Source organism: Papilio machaon, chromosome 23 (assembly GCF_912999745.1).
Source record: "Papilio machaon chromosome 23, ilPapMach1.1, whole genome shotgun sequence".
Taxonomy (NCBI): Eukaryota; Metazoa; Arthropoda; class Insecta; order Lepidoptera; family Papilionidae; genus Papilio; species Papilio machaon.
Genome location: NC_060008.1, coordinates 6,077,556 through 6,099,611, shown reverse-complemented (window position 1 = coordinate 6,099,611; position 22,056 = coordinate 6,077,556). Strand labels below are relative to the sequence as shown.

The 22,056-nt window shown below is 51.9% G+C and overlaps 1 protein-coding gene across 1 annotated transcript; it reads left to right on the top strand.

Annotated features, from left to right (window-relative positions):
• The first annotated feature begins 2,913 nt into the window (after nt 1-2,913).
• Nucleotides 2,914-5,458, top strand: LOC123722331. Its single transcript, XM_045683812.1, has 2 exons — nt 2,914-4,046; nt 4,291-5,458. The coding sequence occupies exons 1-2, from the start codon at nt 2,914-2,916 to the stop codon at nt 5,456-5,458; spliced, it is 2,301 nt and encodes a 766-aa protein (XP_045539768.1).
• Nucleotides 5,459-22,056: the final 16,598 nt, after the last annotated feature.

The window sequence follows — 22,056 nt, the reverse complement described above, 5'->3', positions numbered from 1 at the left end:
GACTATGAAATATCTTGGTCTCGTCCTCGACAGCCGATGGGGGTTCGGTGAGCATTTCCGGATACTTGCACCAAAGCTGGTGAAGTATGCGGGAATGCTCGCCAGGCTGCTCCCCAACTGTGGGGGGGCGGGCGGTGTATGCCGCCGCCTATACGACGGTGTGGTGCGCTCTAAGGCGCTCTACGGAGCGCCCATTTGGGCGTCGAGGCCCCTGAGCAAGGATAACATGGTCCTGTTGCGACGTGCACAGCGGACCATGGCTCAGCGGGCCTCCAGAGCGTATCGCACCGTCTCGTACGAGGCGGCGTGCCTCATCTCCGGGAGCCTCCCTTGGGACCTCGAAGCCGGGGTCCTGGCGGAGGTTTACCGGAGAAGGGCCCTGATGCGACAAAGAGGTGTAGAACCCCTCCCGGAAGAGATCGTACGCTGGAGGAAGGAAGGACGTGACGATCTCTTCCGGCGATGGGAGGAGAGGTTGGCGGACACCTCGGTGAGCAGGCGGCTCGTCGAGGCTGTCCGCCCTGTCCTGCGCCAGTGGGTGGAGGCGAAGCACCGGGAGCCGACTTACTTCCTGACGCAGCTTCTCACAGGGCACGGCTGTTTTGGCCGTTACCTGTGTGAAGTTGTGGGAATTGAGTCGGATCCCGGTTGCCGACATTGCGCGACCGGCGCCGTGGACACGGCCGAGCATACGCTCGCCGTGTGCACGGCCTGGGACGCTCAACGCGCCACACTCACTGGCGCAATAGGACGCGATCTGTCGCTGCCGGCCGTCGTTAGATCGATGGCCGGCAGCGAGCAGAGCTGGGCCGCCATCGCCTCGTTTGCACGCGAGGTGATGGCGGCCAAGAGAGAAGCCCTGCGGGAACGGGAACGCGCCAGCGAAACACTGCCGCCCCGCAGGGCCCCAGCGAGGGGCCGCCGGCGTACGAGGTACGCCGCGGCCCTTCAACCAACCTGAGGTGGCCACGCGCGGCAGGCCGGGGGGCCTGCTGCGCCGAATGTGGCGGATGCCCTCTCTCCTGTGTTCCGAGGGAGGGCATCATAGGGTGATGGGAGGGGGTGTTAAAAACAGCCCCTCCCTACACGTGTCGAGCCCCTACCAAGGGGCTCCCCTAGCCGGGTCGTGGATAAACTAACGTAGATGCCACGGCCCGGTCAGGCGAAGGAGAACACCGCGGGGTTTAGTGGGTATTCCGGTCGCCTTCTGCGGCCGGCGAGTCCCACACGAAACCGTCCCTGCTGCCCCCGCAGCACGGACGGCGAAGTGCGTAAATGCATTCCCCGCGTCAACAAAAAAAAAAAAAAAAAAAAAAAAAAAACCTACCTTAAGTCGCGTGCCAACCGCCAGAGCTAACGCACCGCTCCGCGCGGCTCTACAGCAAGAAAATACTAAGTTGTGAAAAAAATATGCAGAATAATATTGTGTCGTACATCGTTGGATGCGTCTCGGTGTTGTGCGTCTAATAGTGAAAGAATTGTGAATTTTGGATAATCTAGTGAAAAGTTACGAGGTAAAAACTAAAAACCGTTAAAGTAAAAAAAATCGCAGAGGAATAACGCGGAAAGTTGATCGAGGACCTATATGTTTTAATATATCATTGCAATCAGTAAAATCAGACCTTTCTTGCAATATATAAATTAGATTTTTCCCATCAATAAATAAAATTTTATAAACATTTTTAATTTCAAACACGTGCCGTTCAAAAAACTGTGAGTGGGAAGTGAATTACATATACGATTTCATCCAAGTGTAGTGTACCTGAATACAGTGAAATAAACTGAAGAATACAATGGTTAAATACTAAAATACAGTGAAAAACAAAAATTTCAACACACGTGCAGCCAGCGACATCTAGCGGCAAGAAGCGGAAACCACGCACCCCAAGGCCAAGACGTTGAGAGGACTGCACACACACCAGAGGGAAGAAATTTTAAAAAAAATATTAAGTTATTTAGTATAACCATTATTTCAACCTTATAACACTTTAAGCCTAATCTAATTAAAACATTAAAATATTATTAGCTAGACTTAGACAAACAAGGAAAACATATTGTATAAAAGTAAATGTTTTTTTTTTTTTAATCTATATTACTAAGTAAAATAAATTTGAAAATAAGTGTAAATTAAATAAAGTTAGAACAAATTTAGAAAACCAGAACAGAATACCGTAATTCATCAACCAAATTAAAATAAACTTTGAAATTTCAAAAATATTATATCAAATTAATTATTGTTGTGTGTAATCCACTTAAGTCTTCTAGAAAATGACCATTGTATTCTAACTGTATTTTTAAATTAGTGACACCTAGCGGCAGAAAACCGAACTGTAGATAATAGCTTTAGGATATAAAGACAGTCACACACCATAGTAGAATAAATAAAAATTTAATTAATATTTTTAACACATTTTTAAGTCTAACGTATTACATTTCATAAGCGACTCAATAAAATAGTATAATATTAAATAAATTAATTAATACATATAGTTAAATTAGATTTTTAACTCTACATGAGCAATTTTAGAAATTCAAAATATTACATTTAATTAAATACTGTCGTGTGACACCTACCTAAGTTATAACACTTGTATTGTAACTGTATTTTTAAAATAGCGCCACCTAGCGACGTAAAGCCGACTATAGATAATAGAATTAAGATATAAAGACTGACACACAACACAGTAGAAGAAATATAAATTAAATAACTACATAAATTAATTAATATAATAAAAACAGTTAATTTTAAACAGGTTAATTTTGTAAAATAACAGGACTACATACATGGAAAACTCATTCTGCTAACAAACTAATATTAATAATCTCAAATTAATCACATTTTGAAACAACGATTCTATTCTATTGTTTTTATAACTAGTAAATTAATGAAAATAGTATTATTTTAACTACAAAATGCCCTCCCCCGCTAGCGACACCCCCCCTCTTCCGGCCATGGCACATGAGGCGGTGGATACAGAGACTTTTAAGACAGTCATATCAAAACTCACCAAATGCATCATTACGGCGGTAATGGACGGCAGAAGCGTCACTGCCTCTAATAAACGAGTTATTATTAGGGCAGCCGAGGAGATCCAATGCGCGACCACAGCTTTTCTCGAAGTTGCGCACATCGCTTCTGCCTCCAGCCTTCCCCCCCCTCAATCGGCGCAGACCGACAGTTGCCCCAACACTCTTAAGGACGAAATAGTGGCATGTGTACGCGAAGAGATAGGCAAGCTAAGGAGCCTAGCCACACAACGCTCTACCTACGCTCAGGTCGCTAACACTCCGCGACAAACATCACCTGCAAAATCTATGGCGCCAACCTTTCCCACTAATAAGCCGGCGCTTATCATCAGCACGGCCAAACCTACAGCAACACGCCAGGAAGTAGTAACCGCTTTCAAGAAACAAGTATCTTTTAAACAGGTTAACTACGCCCCATCAAGTATACGAGGAATATCAAATAATAAACTTCGAATAGAGTTCGATTCGATAACACAACGGGATGAGACACTTAAACGCCTGGAGGGATGCCCAGAGGTAAAGGCCGAGACTGCTCGTTGCCTCAAGCCTATGTGCATCTTGAAAGGCATATCCACTGACACTCCTGCAGAGGAGCTCATCGAACTAATCAAAAACCAGAATGAGGAAGTCGCTCGCCTTATCACAGACGAAGAAGACCTCAAGGTCCGATTCAAGAGACAGAATCGCAACCCTAACCTGTACAATGCCGTTTTAATCGCACACCCCAGGGTATGGCGCCAAATTATTACTAGCGGCCGGCTCTGCGTCGACCACCAACGGGTCCATGTGCAGGACTTCTCGCCATTCCTACAGTGTCACAAGTGTCTACAATTTGGACACACAAAGACCAAATGCACTGTCAGTGAAAACCCTTGTGCCCACTGCGCTGAAACTGGCCACAACATTAACTCCTGCCCAGTTAATGGGGAAGGCAAGGCTCCTACATGCTACAACTGCAATAGACACAATACAAAGTTCAACACAAACACAGACACAAAACATAAAGCTACTGACCCACGGTGTCCAAGACTGCGTGCCATTAAACAAAAGATAATCTCACGAATCGATTATGGATCACAGCTATAAACTTAAAATTTTACAGTGCAACATAGACCATTCAAGAAATAGCCTACAAGAATTTCTAGTAGTTTTTCAAGCTGAAGATTATCACCTGGCATTAATATCTGAACCCTATGTCGGGGCAAGTAATGAACCTAAGTCCATACATGGACTTAATATCTTTCACTTCTCCAACGGCAATAGAGTAAAAGCCTGCATCATCGCCAAACCGCAATGCGGTGTCATCCTGGGTCACAGCGAATACTCTTCCCCCAATCTCTGCGTCGTCCACCTCCAAGTCGGGCAGCAAAAAGTCTACTTTGCCTCTGTTTATGTCGAACCTGACCTAGACCAATCTAACACACTCGAACTGCTGGACAACTTCCTTAAAGCCACTGACAAGTCAACTCACATCATTGGAGGCGACTTCAACGGCTGGCATCACCTATGGGGAAGCAACCGTACGAATGCCAGAGGAAATGACGTCTTAGACATTATCTACGGCAATGACCTAGCGATTTGCAATAATGGCTCTACACCTACCTTTGAAACGGTCACGCATGGCAGGGACCGCTCATCAATCATAGATCTTACACTATGCTCAACCTCAATATACGACCGCATACAAGATTGGAAAGTCAACTTAGATGTCTGCCCCTCTTCCCAACATAATGCGATCGAATTCACCTTAGTAAATAATTGCAGTACCTCCAAACCCGTAAACGACTCCACATTCTCATTCAACAGCAGCAAAGCCAAATGGCCTCTCTTCAAAAACTCCCTTCACCTTCGCATGATTACCTCTGACATATTAGAACGAGATATATCTTCCTTAAACCCCAACCAAATTGAATCTCTCATCAAAGATCTCACTGAAATTATACGAGCTGCCTGCAGCGACTCCATGCCCATCAAGGGGACAGGCCCTCACAAGACCAAGCCCCCTTGGTGGTCAAAATCACTAGAAGACCAAAAGAAAGCCATTATCCAACTGCACCATCAAATTCATCGCGCGAAAGCACGGAACCTTCCCATCACAGATTTGCTGGCGGAACATCACCAGCTAAAACTTAAATACTCACAAAACATACGCTACGAGTCCACTAAAAATTTTAAAAAATTTTGCCAACTTCAAACAAAAGAAAACGCATGGTCACTCACCAATCGCCTCCTCAAAGACACCGCCCCACGTCGCCCTCCCACAACACTAAAGATAGGCAACGGATTTACCAAAGATGCCCATGAAACAGCGACTGCACTACTACACCACTTCTATCCAGATGACGGCCCGGACACCGAACCCATCCAACACAAAATCCGATCCCATGAAAAAGATACTCCCAATACCCCAGACGACTTGGAGGGGCATTAGTGTGTTCCACCTCCTCGCGTGAGTAGAAAGCATCCATCCACGCGGACGTAACACCCCAAATGGATTGATGCTCTCTGCTCCGGTGCTCCCCCGGGCAACGTGGTTAGAGACTGGTACCATTACCTACTCTCTAGCTACGGCTAAGAGAACCACTCGAAGTGCTGTCGGTGACTGTGGGTTTAACCGGCGGTCTATCCAAACCCACCTGCGCTAGGACCTGCGCAGTCGAGCGCCGTACGCAGGGATGAAGGAGTCCTGGGGGGCTGAGCCGAGCGTCATATGGGTTTATAAGTGGCGTAAGGCAACACTCCCCCTTTGGTCCGGATTTCAGGCAAAACGGTAGCCCTACACGCTAGCCACGGGTAGGGAAATGGCCACGCGTCCCGTCAGAGGGCCGCAGGCGAGGAGGGTGGGGTCCGTTAGGTTGTCTCGGGGCACCTAGCGGCGGTGAAGGTCATGCTGACGGGGCAAGTGAAGGTTGCGCAAAGGTCAAGTCGGGCGTTTTTCAACCCGACTGCCAACCGGATCGAGTCCCTGATGTCGCACTGTGAGCCAGCCCTGCCCCCCTATACTTCCCCAGTAGTCCTAACGCCTGAAAATTTTATTATATGAGTAGGGCGTTCCCAAAGGTGCGGGCTCCATGGAGGGTGGGAAGCTGGGGAAATGAAACCTTTTAAGACAGGCTATGGATAAATCAAGGCCAACTCAAAACAAACCAAAGGCGACTGGTTCATTCCACGCCTCCACAAGCCAACCTGTAAAAGCAGGTCCGAGCAAAAGCTCAGCAACAACATCCAAAGGTAGCGGCAAAGCCTCGGCCAATCCAACACCTACAACATCAGCGGATGCGCAGAATAACGAAGCGGCACCAACAGCACCTGTTATGGCGCCGCCCTCGCCACCGCAAAGAATCGATGACGACCTATCAGCTGCCTGGCAGGTAGTCTCCAGACGAGCTAAGGACAAAGCACCGAAGCGTAATCTGGAGCAAACCAAGACCGGAACCACCGGAGAGGAACCTGCTGGCAAGCCAAAGAAATGGAAGCGGCCTACCAAGCTCCAACGGTACAGAGCAGCTCAACTCAAGGCACAGAAGGGTGAACTACCTAGGGTTACAGAGTCGCCAATCCCAGATCAGGTGTCGCCCCAAGCCGGACCTAGTGGCCAATGTGCAACTGGTACAGGTCGTAGACCTCCAGAGCCAACCACTATCTCTGGCAAGGGAAAGGCTCCTGTGAAAGGAAAGGCGCCTCAGCGACCTGGTAAGGAAACCCGAGCCGAAAAAAGAGCTTTGAACAGTTCAACGTCGCCGAGAGGAGACCATAAAAAACAGAAGGTGGAGAGACCTTCCAGAACAACAGCTATCAGCTACAGTGACGCAGTATCCTCCGACCTAAAAGTAGCGGTTACCTGCGCACGATCTGGCAACCTAACCAGGGAGATAGCCAATACCTTTATAAGAAACATGACGCAAGCCATGGTCAAGGTCGCATGGAAGCCAGAAGGCGGAAGTAGTGACCAAATGCCGGTTTTCGTCACCAGACCTACATACGTCGAAGGAGCCATCAGGGTCACCTGCGAGGACCAGCTGACACTTAATTGGCTGAAGGGGATTGCAGCGGACCCCCAAATGTGCCAAGGAAACCAGCTGGTCGTCAAACCACAGGCTGACCTCCCACGACGCGTACGATGTGGCATGTTCGTTCCAGATCAGTTCGACATTCTTACTGATACACGAGACATAGGGCGCTTGCTCTACAGACAAAATCGCTGGATAGACATTAAAGAATGGCAGTTCCTGGATGGTGAAAAACAAGCGGAGGGTTGGTTCATCAAGGTGACCATCCCCGAAACGCAGATCCCCACCGTCCTGGCTCACAACAGACGACTGGCATGCACTATAAATCAGTGCTACCTTAAATTCCTGGGCAAAGGAGGGAAGTATTACGAGACTCCACAGACCTCCACGTCAGCACAACCAACCGACATGCCCACTCCACAAGAACAGGAGCAAAACACCGATGACAAAGTCGCCGACGATGCGTCGAACAACAGTTCTGCAGCAGAGCAAAACAAAGGGGATCAAACATCACAAGATCCCCAGGAAAGCATACCAGGCACGTCAGGCTTGCAACAAGTGTCCTCCCCTGCGGCTGGGGAGTCTCTCGGTACTCTATCGGGAGCCTCCCTCTCCGACGGGGATGATGCTGAAGCAATGCTGGCGAGCCTCTATCTCGACGAAGAAGGCAAAGACATCAAGGAACGTCAAAATGCCGTCCCCTTCGTCGAGTAACCACACACAATTCCTTCAAATCAACCTCCACCACAGCGAGACTGCCACGGCTCAACTACGAAAGTGGCTGGAGGCACACACCAACACCGTCGCCCTAATACAAGAGCCGTGGGTTAGGGCGGACAAAGTTCTAGGACTTTCTAAATTATCAGGTAAGATTAACCTCTTCACAAGTCACGATCGGCCAAGGGCGTGCATACTAACGTCTAAATGTATACGTGCCTTTCCGCTGACGGATTTCTGTTGCAGAGACAACTGTGCCATAAAGGTTACAGACACGCAGGGAAGCGAATTTGTAGTCGCCTCCACCTACATGCCGGAGGCCGACGAACCACCGCCGGCCAATCTCGTCAGACTGGTCAACTACTGCGAATCAGCCGGCCTGGAAATGATCATCGGCACCGATGCAAATGCCCATCATCAGCTGTGGGGCATGGACAGAAACAACGAAAGAGGTAAAAATCTAGTTGATTTCTTATTCACCACCAACCTAAACATTCTTAATATAGGTAATGAACCAACCTTTGTGACGAGGAGGTGCAGGACTATCATTGACCTCACTTTAGCATCAGACCATATTGCGTCTAAAATTGAAGCATGGCATGTCTCAAAAGAGGCGTCATGCTCAGACCACAGGTGGATACGTTTCACTCTCTGCGTTAACATTACAACCACCATGCAACCTAAAAGGAACCCTAGGAAGACAAACAAAAGTTTGTACATTAAATCCCTAGCGGAAAAATTAAAAAAATTAGTCTCAACCACACCTCTCAAGGGGTCAGAACAAGAGTACATAGAAACACAGGCTAATAGTATTTTGGAGAGCATCATAACCAGCTACTACGAAGCCTGTCCAGAAAAATCGATCGATGCTCCAAAACCGGGTCAACAACCATGGTGGTGCAAAGAACTGGACAAAAAGAGGAAGCTGGTTAGGAAAGCTCTAAACAGAGCCATGAACACTTCGTATGACACTGACTGGGACGCCTATAAAAAGGCAAAGTCGGACTACAAAAAGTGCATCAGAAAGCGCCGCACCGCAGGGTGGCGAAACTTCTGTAGCAACATAGACAAATGCGCTCAAGCAAACCGTGTTAGGAAGGTCCTTTCAAGCCAACAACTTGAAGAACCTCAAACTATACGCACCACGGACAATACTTATACAACCTCATCAGACGAAACACTAATAGCTCTACTTAATGCACACTTCCCTGGCTGCAAACTGAGTAGAACTACAGAGTGGTCTGAGGACGTCAGTTCACCCACCTCCCATGATTGGGTACTTGCCGAGCAGGTTATCACGGAATCCAGGCTCAAATGGGCCATCAATAGCTTTCACCCCTTCAAAGCTGCTGGACCGGATGGAGTTTTCCCAGCCCTTCTCCAGTGGGGGGAACGCCTTCTAAATCACAGGCTCGTTAAACTCATGCAAACTTGCCTAGCATGCAAATACGTGCCTAAAAGTTGGCGAGAAGTTAAAGTCACCTTCATACCTAAACCAGGCAAAGGCGACTATACCGACGCCAAATCCTTCAGACCGATAAGCCTAACGTCGTTCATTTTAAAAACGATGGAAAGACTTATCGAAAGATACATCAGGGAGGTAGCCCTAAGGCAAAACCCCCTACACCCTTTACAACACGCATATAGTGTTGGCAAATCGACCGACTCGGCCCTCCATCTTGTAGTTAGCAAGATAGAGAACGCGTTGAATAATAAATCAATTTGTATGGGTTCCTTTATTGACATAGAAGGAGCCTTTGACAAAACCAACTTCAAATATATAGAAAAGGCCCTACTAAATCACGGAGTTGACTCCGCAATATGCCAATGGGTCACACAGATGTTAAGTAAAAGGATCATAAGGACTAATGACTCTAAAATAGTAACAATTATGAGAGGGTGTCCCCAAGGGGGAGTCCTCTCACCGTTGCTGTGGAATCTAGTCATTAACGATCTAATTAGCATCCTAAACAAGAATAATTACTACACGGTGGGATATGCCGACGATCTAACAATACTGATCACAACTATCTCGGCTAGTGTCGCCTGCGACCTCACCCGAGCGGCGCTACGAATTGTAGAACGCTGGTGTAATAAATTCGAATTAACAGTCAACCCAAAAAAGACCGAGATAGTAATGTTCACCAACAAAAGGGTTCTCGGTGAATATAACCCCCCCTCGCTATTTGGCACAAAAATTCAAATATCAACTGAGGTGAAATACCTAGGCGTGATATTAGACAGTAAATTAAATTGGAACAAACACCTAGAAAGCAAGGTAAACAGGGCAACCATAACTTTCTGGCAATGTAAAAAGATGATTGGTAAAAGATGGGGGCTCTCACCAAAAACGGTGCTATGGCTATACACGTCGGTTATAAGACCAATCATCACATACGGAGCGGTAGTCTGGTGGACAAAAACCAAACAAACTACCGCGTGCAACAAACTCCAAAGGTGTCAAAGACTAGCTTGCATGGCGATAACAGGCAGTATGAGGACGACTCCCACAACTGCCTTGGAAGCCCTACTAAATTTGACACCTTTACACATCCATATACAACAAACAGCAACCTCAACGGCCCTAAGGCTGCGCACACTTAATCTATGGAGACAATACAGGATCCCTCATACGTCTATTTTGGACACGCTCACAGCAGCGCTGCCCATCGTAGATGCCAAACATGACCTGATCCCCAAACAGTACATCTTTGACAAGAAATACAAAATACACCTCACTGAGTCCAAACACAATGACACGGGTAGGCACAACCACACCCACCTGATGATCTACACAGATGGGTCCAAGACAGACCAAGGTTCAGGTTCGGGAGTATTCTCGGAAGACCTGAACATTAAAATACACACATCCTTAGGTCAGTACTGTACCATATTCCAAGCAGAATGCATGGGTATAATCTTAGCAGCACACGCCATAGCTGCAAGGAAAGCAAAAGATGAAAACATCTGCATACTTACCGACAGCATGGCTGTGCTCCAGGCACTTAACAGCTACACAGTTAACTCAGGCCTTATACATGAGTGTCACCTAATCCTGAATGATTTAGGAACAGTCAACAATATCAACCTTCGATGGATTAAAGGACACAGCGGCTCCAGAGGCAACGACGCAGCGGACGAGCTGGCCCGCAAAGGTTCCGGTAGCCGAGCAATCGGCCCTGAACCCATCGTCCCCCTGCCTTTAGGATATTTAAGGTCGCAGGTAACAAGCAGAAGCTACGACCAGCACAGCGCGCTTTGGGATTGCATTAGTGAATGCAGGCAGACCAAAGAAGTTCTGCCGAAAATTAATAAGCGTATCACAAACATGCTACTTAAATTAAGTAAGCCACAGCTCAGAGTAGCTGTGGCTGCCCTGACAGGTCACGGCCACTTTAACAAACACCTTTTTAACTTAGGTATCACAGACAGTCCTTTATGCAGGGCGTGCATGGAGGAAGAAGAAACAGCATTGCACGTGATACAACACTGCCCGGCAGTGTCCGACTACAGGGACAGATACCTCGGTCCGCCGAGGTCGCCGCCAGAGATCACCAGCAACATTAAGGGACTGCTGGGGTTCTTTGGCGAGCTGGGCTGGCTGGAGTAACCCACAGCCTGCCTTCACGCAAAATACGCGCTTGTCGTGGAGTTGCGGAGAACTGAGCCCCTACTACTAACTAACTAACTAACTACCCCAGACGACCCCCCATTTATTAAAGAGGAAGTGCTAGAATACCTCAAAGAGATGAATCCCAAGAAAGCACCAGGACTAGACGGACTGACGGCTGACATTTGTTACCAATTCGCGACCGACTATCCACAACTTATCACTGACATTTTCAACAGATGCCTTGAGACTCGACATTTCCCTAAGCAATGGAAGGAGGCCTACGTTAAAATCATCCCTAAGCCCGGCAAATCAGACCACACACAACTCAGCTCCTTCAGGCCAATCGGGCTTCTCCCGACATTCGGCAAACTCCTAGAAAAACTCTTCATCAAACGTGCTACATACACAGCCTCCAAAAACGGCAAAACCAACGCAAAACAATTTGGATTTAAAGAACAAACCAATACAACAGAAGCCATCAATTGCGCACTGGAAACAATTAAAACAGCAAGATCACACAAACACCTAGTCCTTGCAGTGTCACTCGACATAAGAGCAGCGTTTGACAATGCCTGGTGGCCTGCTCTCTTCCAGCGTCTCAGACAACTCGACTGCCCACGTAATATATTCGAACTTATACAGAGCTACACACACGACCGCAAAGTCACTCTGGACCACGCAGGGGCACGAGCCACCAAGACTATGACCAAGGGATGCGTCCAAGGCTCGACCTGCGGACCCATCCTTTGGAACATGATCTTAGACGAACTCCTCGACTTACCCCTTCCTCCAGGATGCCATATTCAGGCGTTCGCCGACGACGTCCTGCTAATTGTTTCCGCGAAAACGGTTGATGATATTGAATATTACACTAACCGCGCCTTGGACACCGTAGTCAGATGGGGCAGAAGCGTAAAACTAGAATTCGGCCCTTCCAAAACGAAAATGATAGCGTTCACACCTCAAGCCAAAAAAGCCAATATTAAAATAAATACACATAGCCTAACATTCGATAAAGAAATAAAGTATTTAGGGATTATTATAGACCAGAAATTAACATTTAACAGCCACGTACACTTCATTATAAACAAAGCGAGCCGAATTTTTAATAAACTTTGTATGTACACTAGACCTACCTGGGGCGCACATCCGGAAAACATAAAAACCATCCATAATCAAGTCATAGTACCCATTATCACATACGCGGCGGGCGTATGGGGACACACCGCCCTGAAAAGGTGCAATAAGAAATCCCTAGAAAGCCTCCAGAGAGGATTTGCCATCAGGGCTATAAAAGCCTTCCGTACCACCTCAACAACAGCGGCGCTGGCGTTGGCGCAGTTCATGCCTCTCGACCTTAAAATCCTCGAGCGACACCAAATAGAAACCTCTCGCCTCAATGGCACATCCCCTTTTCTCCCCAAGGACGTCCCTATGGAACTCCCCACCCCCATCAGGAACCTTCTCCACCCAGCCGAAAGAGTCACAATTCAATTCCAATCTCTTAGCAGCCAAAACCACATTAATTCCGTCTGTCCACCTTCCGCTTGCCAAATCTACACAGATGGCAGCAAGCAAGAAGATGGATCCGTAGGGGCTGCTTTCATCGCATGGGACCCGGGACCAAATGTAGCAACACCAAAAACATTCAAACTACACAAATGTTGCACAGTCTTTCAGGCCGAACTCCTAGCCATCTTAGAAGCTTGTAAATTCGCTCATGAACACAAATTCCCACTAACCTACATCCTCACTGATTCCCTGTCTTCGCTCCATGCTATCCAGAATAGAAGCAATACCCATCCCCTCGTCACGCAAATACACCAAATCATTTACCACCACAGAAATACGGGGAACATTCACTTCGCATGGATTAAGAGTCATGCCGGCATTACAGGGAACGAGGCCGCAGATCATTTAGCCAACTCGGCCGCAGCTCTCTCTTCAACACCCTATTACGCCAAGTTCAGCGTGTCCCACCTAAAACATGAACTGCGACAACGTCAGCGCCAAACCTGGGAAGCCAGGTATCAGAGCGCGCCACAGGGAAGCCACACAAAAATTTTGCTCCCCACACTTGACAGTGTGTCCAACCTCTGGGCGGCTACCAAAGTCTCATTTCAGCTCACGCAATTTCTCACTGGACACGGTTACCATAAGGCTTACCTATACAGATTTAAAATAGTAGATAACGAGACATGCCCCTGTGACGAGACAACGGTTCAAACCCTAAACCATTTAATAAAAGAGTGCCCCCGATTCCATAGCCGAAGACTTGACCATGAATTCCTTTGTGGAAACCTTAAGGTGCCCCCCTATACACTCACCGAAATAATCCCTAAAGTGTCTGCTATAGAGTCCTTCGCTAAATTTATAACTTACATTATCGACAACTTAAAACTGTTCAACTCTTCAACAAACCAGTGAAACATCACATTTAGTACATACCATTATTTGAAATTATCTATTTATTTATTTCTATATATCATTATTTTGAGTTATACTCAAACTACTATTAACATCAAGTATCTATTAATTTATCCACCTTGTGTATTTCTATTGCACATTATAGCTTTATTTATTTGATTATTATCTATTTTTCTCTTCTTGGTTAGGTTATTGCAACACAGACATCATATAACGATAAAAATAATTTCCTATAATGTATTTGCAAATAGTGATATTATATAAATTATGTATCTGTGTTAATCACCAATTCTTTGTAAGCAACTTAAGTCTTATATAATGTGACTTATAAACATGGTGCCAATATAAGGAGTACAGCTCACGATTAATTATATGTTTTAGCTTTTAGTTTTACCAAATATTAGGATCTATTACCATTTGTTATATATGTTAAATATAGAGTTTTATCTCTACGATTTCATAATGCATAGATAAAAAACTATATAATATATATGTTACGTAAGAATTTTCAATTTATATCTAAGTATAAAGTATATAATATGTGTAAGTACAGTTTTGTAAGTATAGAATTAGATATAGTATTAAATTAGCTGGTAGGAGCACTGTGCCCAGGCAGCAATCAGACAAGTATCAAATCGCTTCGGACGACTGCTGTCTGGGCCTTGCGACACAATATGTACGAGTACATGTAGCACATAAGGAAAATCTTAAAAATGTGAATCACTTGAATACATTCCCACCCGGGAGGGTGTACTCTTGGGTGGAAAACCATAAAAAAAAAAAAAAAAAAAAAAAAAAAAACCTACCTACCTACCTACCTACCTACCTACCTACCTACCTACCTACCTACCTACCTACCTACCTACCTACCTACCTACCAAGGGGTGCTAGGGTCAAGGGGTGCTAGGGTCGGAAACCTCCACGTTGGGCCGCCGCTTGGATTGCTCTGGGACAAGTCCTGGGGGAATGGAAGCGGTTGGTCCGGTGCACCCTGGACGGCGGCAGATGGGTTCCTTTTCTTCTACGGGGGGGAGGGAAGTCATCTGCCGCTGACCAATATCCGGCCAGCTGACCCATGGAGGGGTCGTGGGATGGCGGACCTTCAAGGTCCGCGGCGAGGCGCTCTTTTAAGAGCGCCCCGCGAGTTGCCGGGTCTGCTCAGTGCACGGTTTGGCTCTGTTTTCAGAGTCGACTGGTGAACTGGTGCAGACCGGCGTCGTCGCCGGCTTAGTCGGCTTGGGAGCGGTGTTCTCCCCATTGTCGGTCCTGTTGGACAGTGGTCTTCGGACGTAGTTTTGGCGGGAGTATTCCGCGGCGCGGCGGTTCCCCTGGGTGTGCTAACCCGCACTCAGGGGGATGTCCTTTGGGACAACGTCGGGCAACCTGTCCCGGTCAGACGTGTCAGTTGATCATGTCTAGCGGCGTCGCCGGGACAGGGGGCTTGCCTTCATTGGCCGGCCCAAGACAAGGATCAGTCACTAAAAACCCGACAGCGAAGTCGTTAAAACCTGCGGATACCGGCGGACCTCCGCAGTATGTACGCCCAGTCTGGGTACAGGGGGCTCTGCCTGTCTGGAGTATCCTTTCCCCCACACTCGTGGGAACTATATGGATACAGAACACAAAAAACACAACGACGACAATGGCAAAGCACAAAGGATAGAAGAGACGCACAACGATGTGGAAGCAGTCGAAGGCGGGAACAGGGCCGCGGGTGTGGCCGTCCGGGAGTTGCGGGTATCGCTCTCTCGGTGCGACTCGCCCATGGTCCTGGAGAGGAGGCAGCTGTCCGATACGGACAGCGGCAGCTGCGCCTCATTAGAGGCAATCGGGGGTGAGGGCAGGCGCTCAAGATCGCGCTCCCCACCCAGCCGATTTTGGCGAAAGCGGTCGCTGACGCCGGAGGAGGGATCGGCAGGCGCCAGAACAACGGCGCCGCGAAAGAGAGGCCGCGGACGCCCCGTAACAACGGGGGAGTACGCCGGCCTGGCCCGAGCAAAGGCGGAGCTCAACGCTCAACGGGAGCGGGAGATAGAGCTGCAGGCGGAGGCGGAGCTGGCGGCGCAGGTCGCGGAGAGGAGCCGGGTGCTGCGAGCCCGGGCCAGGGCGGCGATGCCCGAAGGTCCGGGAGAGGCGGCGTCCGGCGAGCACTCCGCTGAGGACCTCGCTGGCACGGTCGAGGCGGCGCTGGACGTAATTGCCAGCGTCGCCAAGAAATCGGCCAAGATGAAGTGCCAGCACATCGCCAGCGTCCGCGAGGCGGTGTCGACCATCGGCGACGCGGTGCGAGCGCTTCGGTCCCGCACTGAGTCGCAGGAGGTCGCTCACCTGCAGGCCGAGCTGGCCGCTATGAGGGCGGAACTAGAGGCGGTTAAGCGGCAGGCGGCCGCCCCCCCGCAGATGACCCGGGAGGAGATCCTATTCATGGTAGACTCCCGGATCGCGGGTATTGGCGACCGCCTGCTGCCCGAGCCGAGATTGCGCCCTCCGCTGGCTGCGGACGCGCATAATGCCGCCGCCGCCGCCACCGCCACCGCAGGAGCGACCAGCACCCGCCGCGAGGTGAAGCGCGCTGCCCCCGCCCCGGCCGTAGAGCCGGTGCCCGCCCCGACCCCAGTCCCCGCTGCGACATATGCCGCGGCGGCGAAAAAGGGGAAGGGGAAGGGCAAGAAGAGCCTGGCGGCCCGCGAGGCTGAGGCTGCCCGCAAGCCAGAGCCGGCGCCCCCCGCTCCCCAGCCCCAACCCGAAGAGGCCTGGAACGTGGTGGCGCGGAAGGCGAAGGCCCCGAAGCCGGCGGCCCCGGCCCCCGCCGCCTCCAAGAAGAAGAGGAAGAGGGCCCCCCGACGGCGACTGCGTGCCCCTAAAACGGCAGCAGTCGTCGTAACATTACCCGAGGGGTCCATGACGACCTACGAGGCCGTCTTGGACAGGGCCGAGAAGTCTGTCGACCTCTCGGCCTTGGGCATAGAGGGGCTCCGGTTCCGCACGGCGAGAACCGGCGGCCGAGTCTTGGAGGTGGCTGGCGCCGACAAGGGCCAAAAGGCCGATGAACTGGCGGCCAAGCTGCGGGCGACCATCGGTGACGTGGCCCGCGTCTCCCGGCCGGAGCTCTGCGCTGAGATACGCATCTCCGGTCTGGGCGATGCGGCCACCAGCCAGGCGGTGGCGGCGCAAGTGGCGAAGTTGGGGGGTTGCCCTCCCGAAGGTGTAAAGGTGGGCGTTATAAATCGCCCACCTGGCCGCCAGGGCACCGTGTGGGTGAAATGCCCTGTCCTGGCGGCCAAAAAGATCGTCGACGCTGGCCGGTTCACGGTCGGCTGGTCGACGGTGAGGGCAACCCTCCTGGAGGCGCGGCCGCAGCGCTGCTACCGCTGCCTGGTCCCCGGCCATTTGGGGGTGCAGTGCGACTGCGGCGTCGACCGCAGCGCGCTGTGCTTCCGATGTGGCCAGCCGGGCCACAAGGCCGCGTCGTGCAAGGAGGAGCCCTCCTGCGCAATTTGTGCGTCGGAGGGCGTGGAGGCCGGTCATCGTCTGGGTCACAAGAAGTGCCCAGCGATGAACCGGCCCCCCAATAGAGGCGGCAAGAAAAAGACAGGCGGGGGCAATCAGGGACCCCCCGCCTCGTCGTCTACAGCAGCCGCTGACACGGAGGCGATGGACACCGCCCAGTAATAATGGCCCCCAGTGTCTCGATCCTGCAGGCGAACGTCAACCACTGCGTCGCGGCTCAAGATTTATTGATACAGACCGCGGCGCAGTGGAAGATCGACGTAGTCATAGTCGCCGAGCCGTACTACGTCCGCGACCGCGATGATTGGGCGGGCGATCGCGACGACTCGGTGGCTATCGTCGCCTGGAGACGCACGGGCCCCACACCCTTCAAAAGTATAACAAAGGGTCGCGGTTGGGTTCTTGCGTCGCTGGGCGGCATTGCAGTGATCGGGGTGTACTTCGCGCCGAGCAGGAGTTTTGCCGACTTCGAGCGGATGCTCGCCGAAGTCGGCGCTCTTGTGGCCGATGCACACCCCACCCCTGTGGTGGTCGCTGGAGACTTCAACGCCAAATCGAGTGCATGGGGTTCTCCGGTGACAGACCTCAGGGGGGAGACACTGGCGGACTGGGCGGTGTCCACGGGGCTCGTCCTCCTGAATAGGGGGGCGGCCCAGACGTGCGTGCGCAGTCAGGGCGGGTCTATCGTGGATCTCTCATTCGCTAGCCCCGCACTGGCTCGCCGCACGAGGAGGTGGAGAGTGGAGGAGGGGGTGGAGACTCTGTCGGATCATCGGTATATCCGGTTCGACATGGTCTCCACCCCCGCGGACGCTTCGGCTGTAACGCCGGACCGTCCCTTGCCGGGAGAGGGCCCACGGTGGAAGGTGTCCACCCTGGACCCGGAGCTGGCCAAGGAGGCGGCCATTGTGGAGAGGTGGGGCGCCAATGGCACGTTGAACGGCCTGGACGCAGACGCGAGGTGCGAGCGACTAGCTGGAGCACTGACTCGCGTCTGCGACGCGGCGATGCGACGCGCAGGTCCGGCCCTCCCGCGAACGCGGGTGTACTGGTGGAGACCTCACCTGGCCGGTCTTCGTACGGCTTGTCAGGTGGCACGCCGCACGTACACCCGCAGCCGCAGAAGAAGTAGGAGGGACCTCGACCAAGAGGCGCTGCTGCTCGCCGCGTACCGGGCCGCTCGTGCGGCGCTGACCTCGGCCATAAAGGCCGCCAAGGAGGAAGCCTGGAAGGAGTGGCTCGAGAGCCTGAACCGTGATCCGTGGGGGCGCCCATATAAGATCGTGAGCCAAAAGCTCCGACCATGGGCCCCCCCGCTAACCAGGTCTCTCGACCCGCTCCTCACAGAGCAGGTGGTCAGCTCCCTCTTCCCGGCAAGGGAGGAGTGGGTGCCGCCGAGGATGGCGGCGCCGGATCCTGAGGGACCGGCCGTATCGGGCGAGGAAATCCCGCCCGTATCTGAGGCTGAGCTCGGAGCCGCGATTCTGAAGCTAAGGCTGAAGAACCGCGCTCCGGGCCCAGACGGCATCCCTGGGCGCGCCCTCGCCCAAGTCGTGCCGGTCCTTCAGGAGGAGACGCTGTCCCTGTTGTCGGAGTGCTTGGCGTCCGGAAGAGTCCCGCGGCGGTGGAAGACGGGTAAGCTCGTGCTTCTCCGGAAGCCCGGGCGCCCGGCCGACTCGCCGTCAGCCTACCGCCCCATCGTGTTGCTCGACGAGGCGTGCAAGCTGTTCGAGCGAGTGCTCGCTGCGCGTCTCGTCGCGCACATGGAGGCGGTTGGGCCCAATTTGAGCGGTGGCCAGTTCGGCTTCCGTCGCGGGCGGTCCACCATTGACGCCATCACCCGACTCAGGGACAGGGTCGAGGAGGTTGTCGGCCACGGGGGAGTGTTGTTGGCGGTGTCGCTGGACATCGCGAACGCCTTCAACACGATCCCCTGGCCGACAATCGCGGAGGCGCTGAGGTACCACCGCGTCCCGGGGTACCTCAGGCGAGTCCTTGCGGACTACTTCGTCGACCGGGCCATATTTTATCCGGCCCGAGACCAGGTAGTCTGCAGGGACATGACGTGCGGTGTTCCACAGGGGTCGGTCCTCGGGCCGCTCCTGTGGAACATCGGATACGATTGGGTTCTGCGCGGTGCCAATCTCCGGGGTGTCGAAGTTCTTTGTTATGCCGACGACACCCTGGTCACCGCGCGGGGCCCAACGTTCCGGGACGCGGGCGTGCTCGCAACTGCGGGCACGGCCCACGTGGTGCGCCGCATCAGGGCCCTGGGCCTCAACGTGGCCCTCGAGAAGTCCGAGGCCATGTTCTTCCATGGGCCTCGGACTAAGCCCCCCCGCGGCTATTCCATCGTTGTGAGCGGCACCCCCATTGCTGTCGGGGGGACTATGAAATATCTTGGTCTCGTCCTCGACAGCCGATGGGGGTTCGGTGAGCATTTCCGGATACTTGCACCAAAGCTGGTGAAGTATGCGGGAATGCTCACCAGGCTGCTCCCCAACTGTGGGGGGGCGGGCGGTGTATGCCGCCGCCTATACGACGGTGTGGTGCGCTCTAAGGCGCTCTACGGAGCGCCCATTTGGGCGTCGAGGCCCCTGAGCAAGGATAACATGGTCCTGTTGCGACGTGCGCAACGGACCATGGCTCAGCGGGCCTCCAGAGCGTATCGCACCGTCTCGTACGAGGCGGCGTGCCTCATCTCCGGGAGCCTCCCTTGGGACCTCGAAGCCGGGGTCCTGGCGGAGGTTTACCGGAGAAGGGCCCTGATGCGGCAGAGAGATGAAGAACCCCTCCCGGAAGAGATCGTACGCTGGAGGAAGGAAGGACGTGACGATCTCTTCCGGCGATGGGAGGAGAGGTTGGCGGACACCTCGGTGAGCAGGCGACTCGTCGAGGCTGTCCGCCCCGTCCTGCGCCAGTGGGTGGAGGCGAAGCACCGGGAGCCGACTTACTTCCTGACGCAGCTTCTCACAGGGCACGGCTGTTTTGGCCGTTACCTGTGTGAAGTTGTGGGAATTGAGTCGGATCCCGGTTGCCGACATTGCGCGACCGGCGCCGTGGACACGGCCGAGCATACGCTCGCCGTGTGCACGGCCTGGGACGCTCAACGCGCCACACTCACTGGCGCAATAGGACGCGATCTGTCGCTGCCGGCCGTCGTTAGATCGATGGCCGGCAGCGAGCAGAGCTGGGCCGCCATCGCCTCGTTTGCACGCGAGGTGATGGCGGCCAAGAGAGAAGCCCTGCGGGAACGGGAACGCGCCAGCGAAACGCTGCCGCCCCGCAGGGCCCCAGCGAGGGGCCGCCGGCGTACGAGGTACGCCGCGGCCCTTCAACCAACTTGAGGTGGCCACGCGCGGCAGGCCGGGGGGCCTGCTGCGCCGAATGTGGCGGATGCCCTCTCTCCTGTGTTCCGAGGGAGGGCATCATAGGGTGATGGGAGGGGGTGTTAAAAACAGCCCCTCCCTACACGTGTCGAGCCCCTACCAAGGGGCTCCCCTAGCCGGGTCGTGGATAAACTAACGTAGATGCCACGGCCCGGTCAGGCGAAGGAGAACACCGCGGGGTTTAGTGGGTATTCCGGTCGCCTTCTGCGGCCGGCGAGTCCCACACGAAACCGTCCCTGCTGCCCCCGCAGCACGGACGGCGAAGTGCGTAAATGCATTCCCCGCGTCAACAAAAAAAAAAAAAAAAAAAAACCTACCTACCAACCCTGTTCCTAGTGAAGAGCAACCTACGCTCGTTTGGTCTTCATTCCGACTCCAGGTCTGCCTTCGAAATAGTAGCAAAAGGCGATTCCCTCCATCCCCTTGCCGTGAAAGCGAGAGAGAATGTACGAAAGAGCAGAGAGAAAGGGAAGGAAGTCAGATTGTATTGGGTGAAAGCGCATGCCGGGGTGGAGGGAAACGAAAGGGCGGACGCTCTTGCAAAGCAAGCTGCGGTCGGAATGAAGACCAAACCTAACTACGAAAAGTGTCCCGTTTCATACGTCAAGCGGCAACTCCGTTTGGAATCGCTTGAGGTATTGAACGGGCGCTACAGGGACGGGGAAACTGCCTCGAAAACCATGGTCTTCTTCCCAGACGTCGTACGCGCGTTCCCCGTGCTTAGAAAAATAGACCCGGTTCAGGTACTCACCCAAATTTTCACTCGTTTCAATAATATTGACTCACATTCGTAGTTCATAATGATGATGATGATATATTACATGGTTATCACTTATTCAAAAAAAAAAAAAAAAAAAAAGTACATTTAATAACTCGAAGTATGAAATAGTCACATTTTGCCAGATGTCAAATTTTATATGGACAACAACTAGACCCTTTACTCCAGCAGGAGAGAATGATTGTTTCAAACAGCAGCAGAGAATATTACGCGCTTGAATTCACGAAAAAGTACATAAACAAACAAATGCGACAAGCGCCGAAAGGCTGCGCACGGACTGCGTGTCTCGCACTGCGCATGTGTAACTCTCAGCAGTCGTAAACTTCCGTTTGTATCTCTGTTATAAAAAATACTTTCAGATTAGTTATCTTTTACTATATTATATCATCATCATCATCATCATCAGCTCACTATACGTCCCCACCGAGGGGCTCGGAGCCTACCCCAAGTTAGGGGTGACAAGGCCATAGTCAACCACGCTGGCCAGTATATTATATACCATCTGTGAAAATTTGGCTACACTTTGAAAAATAACCCTGTATTGTTTCGGACAATTCTATCAATTCCAGCTCCATACGAAGTGCC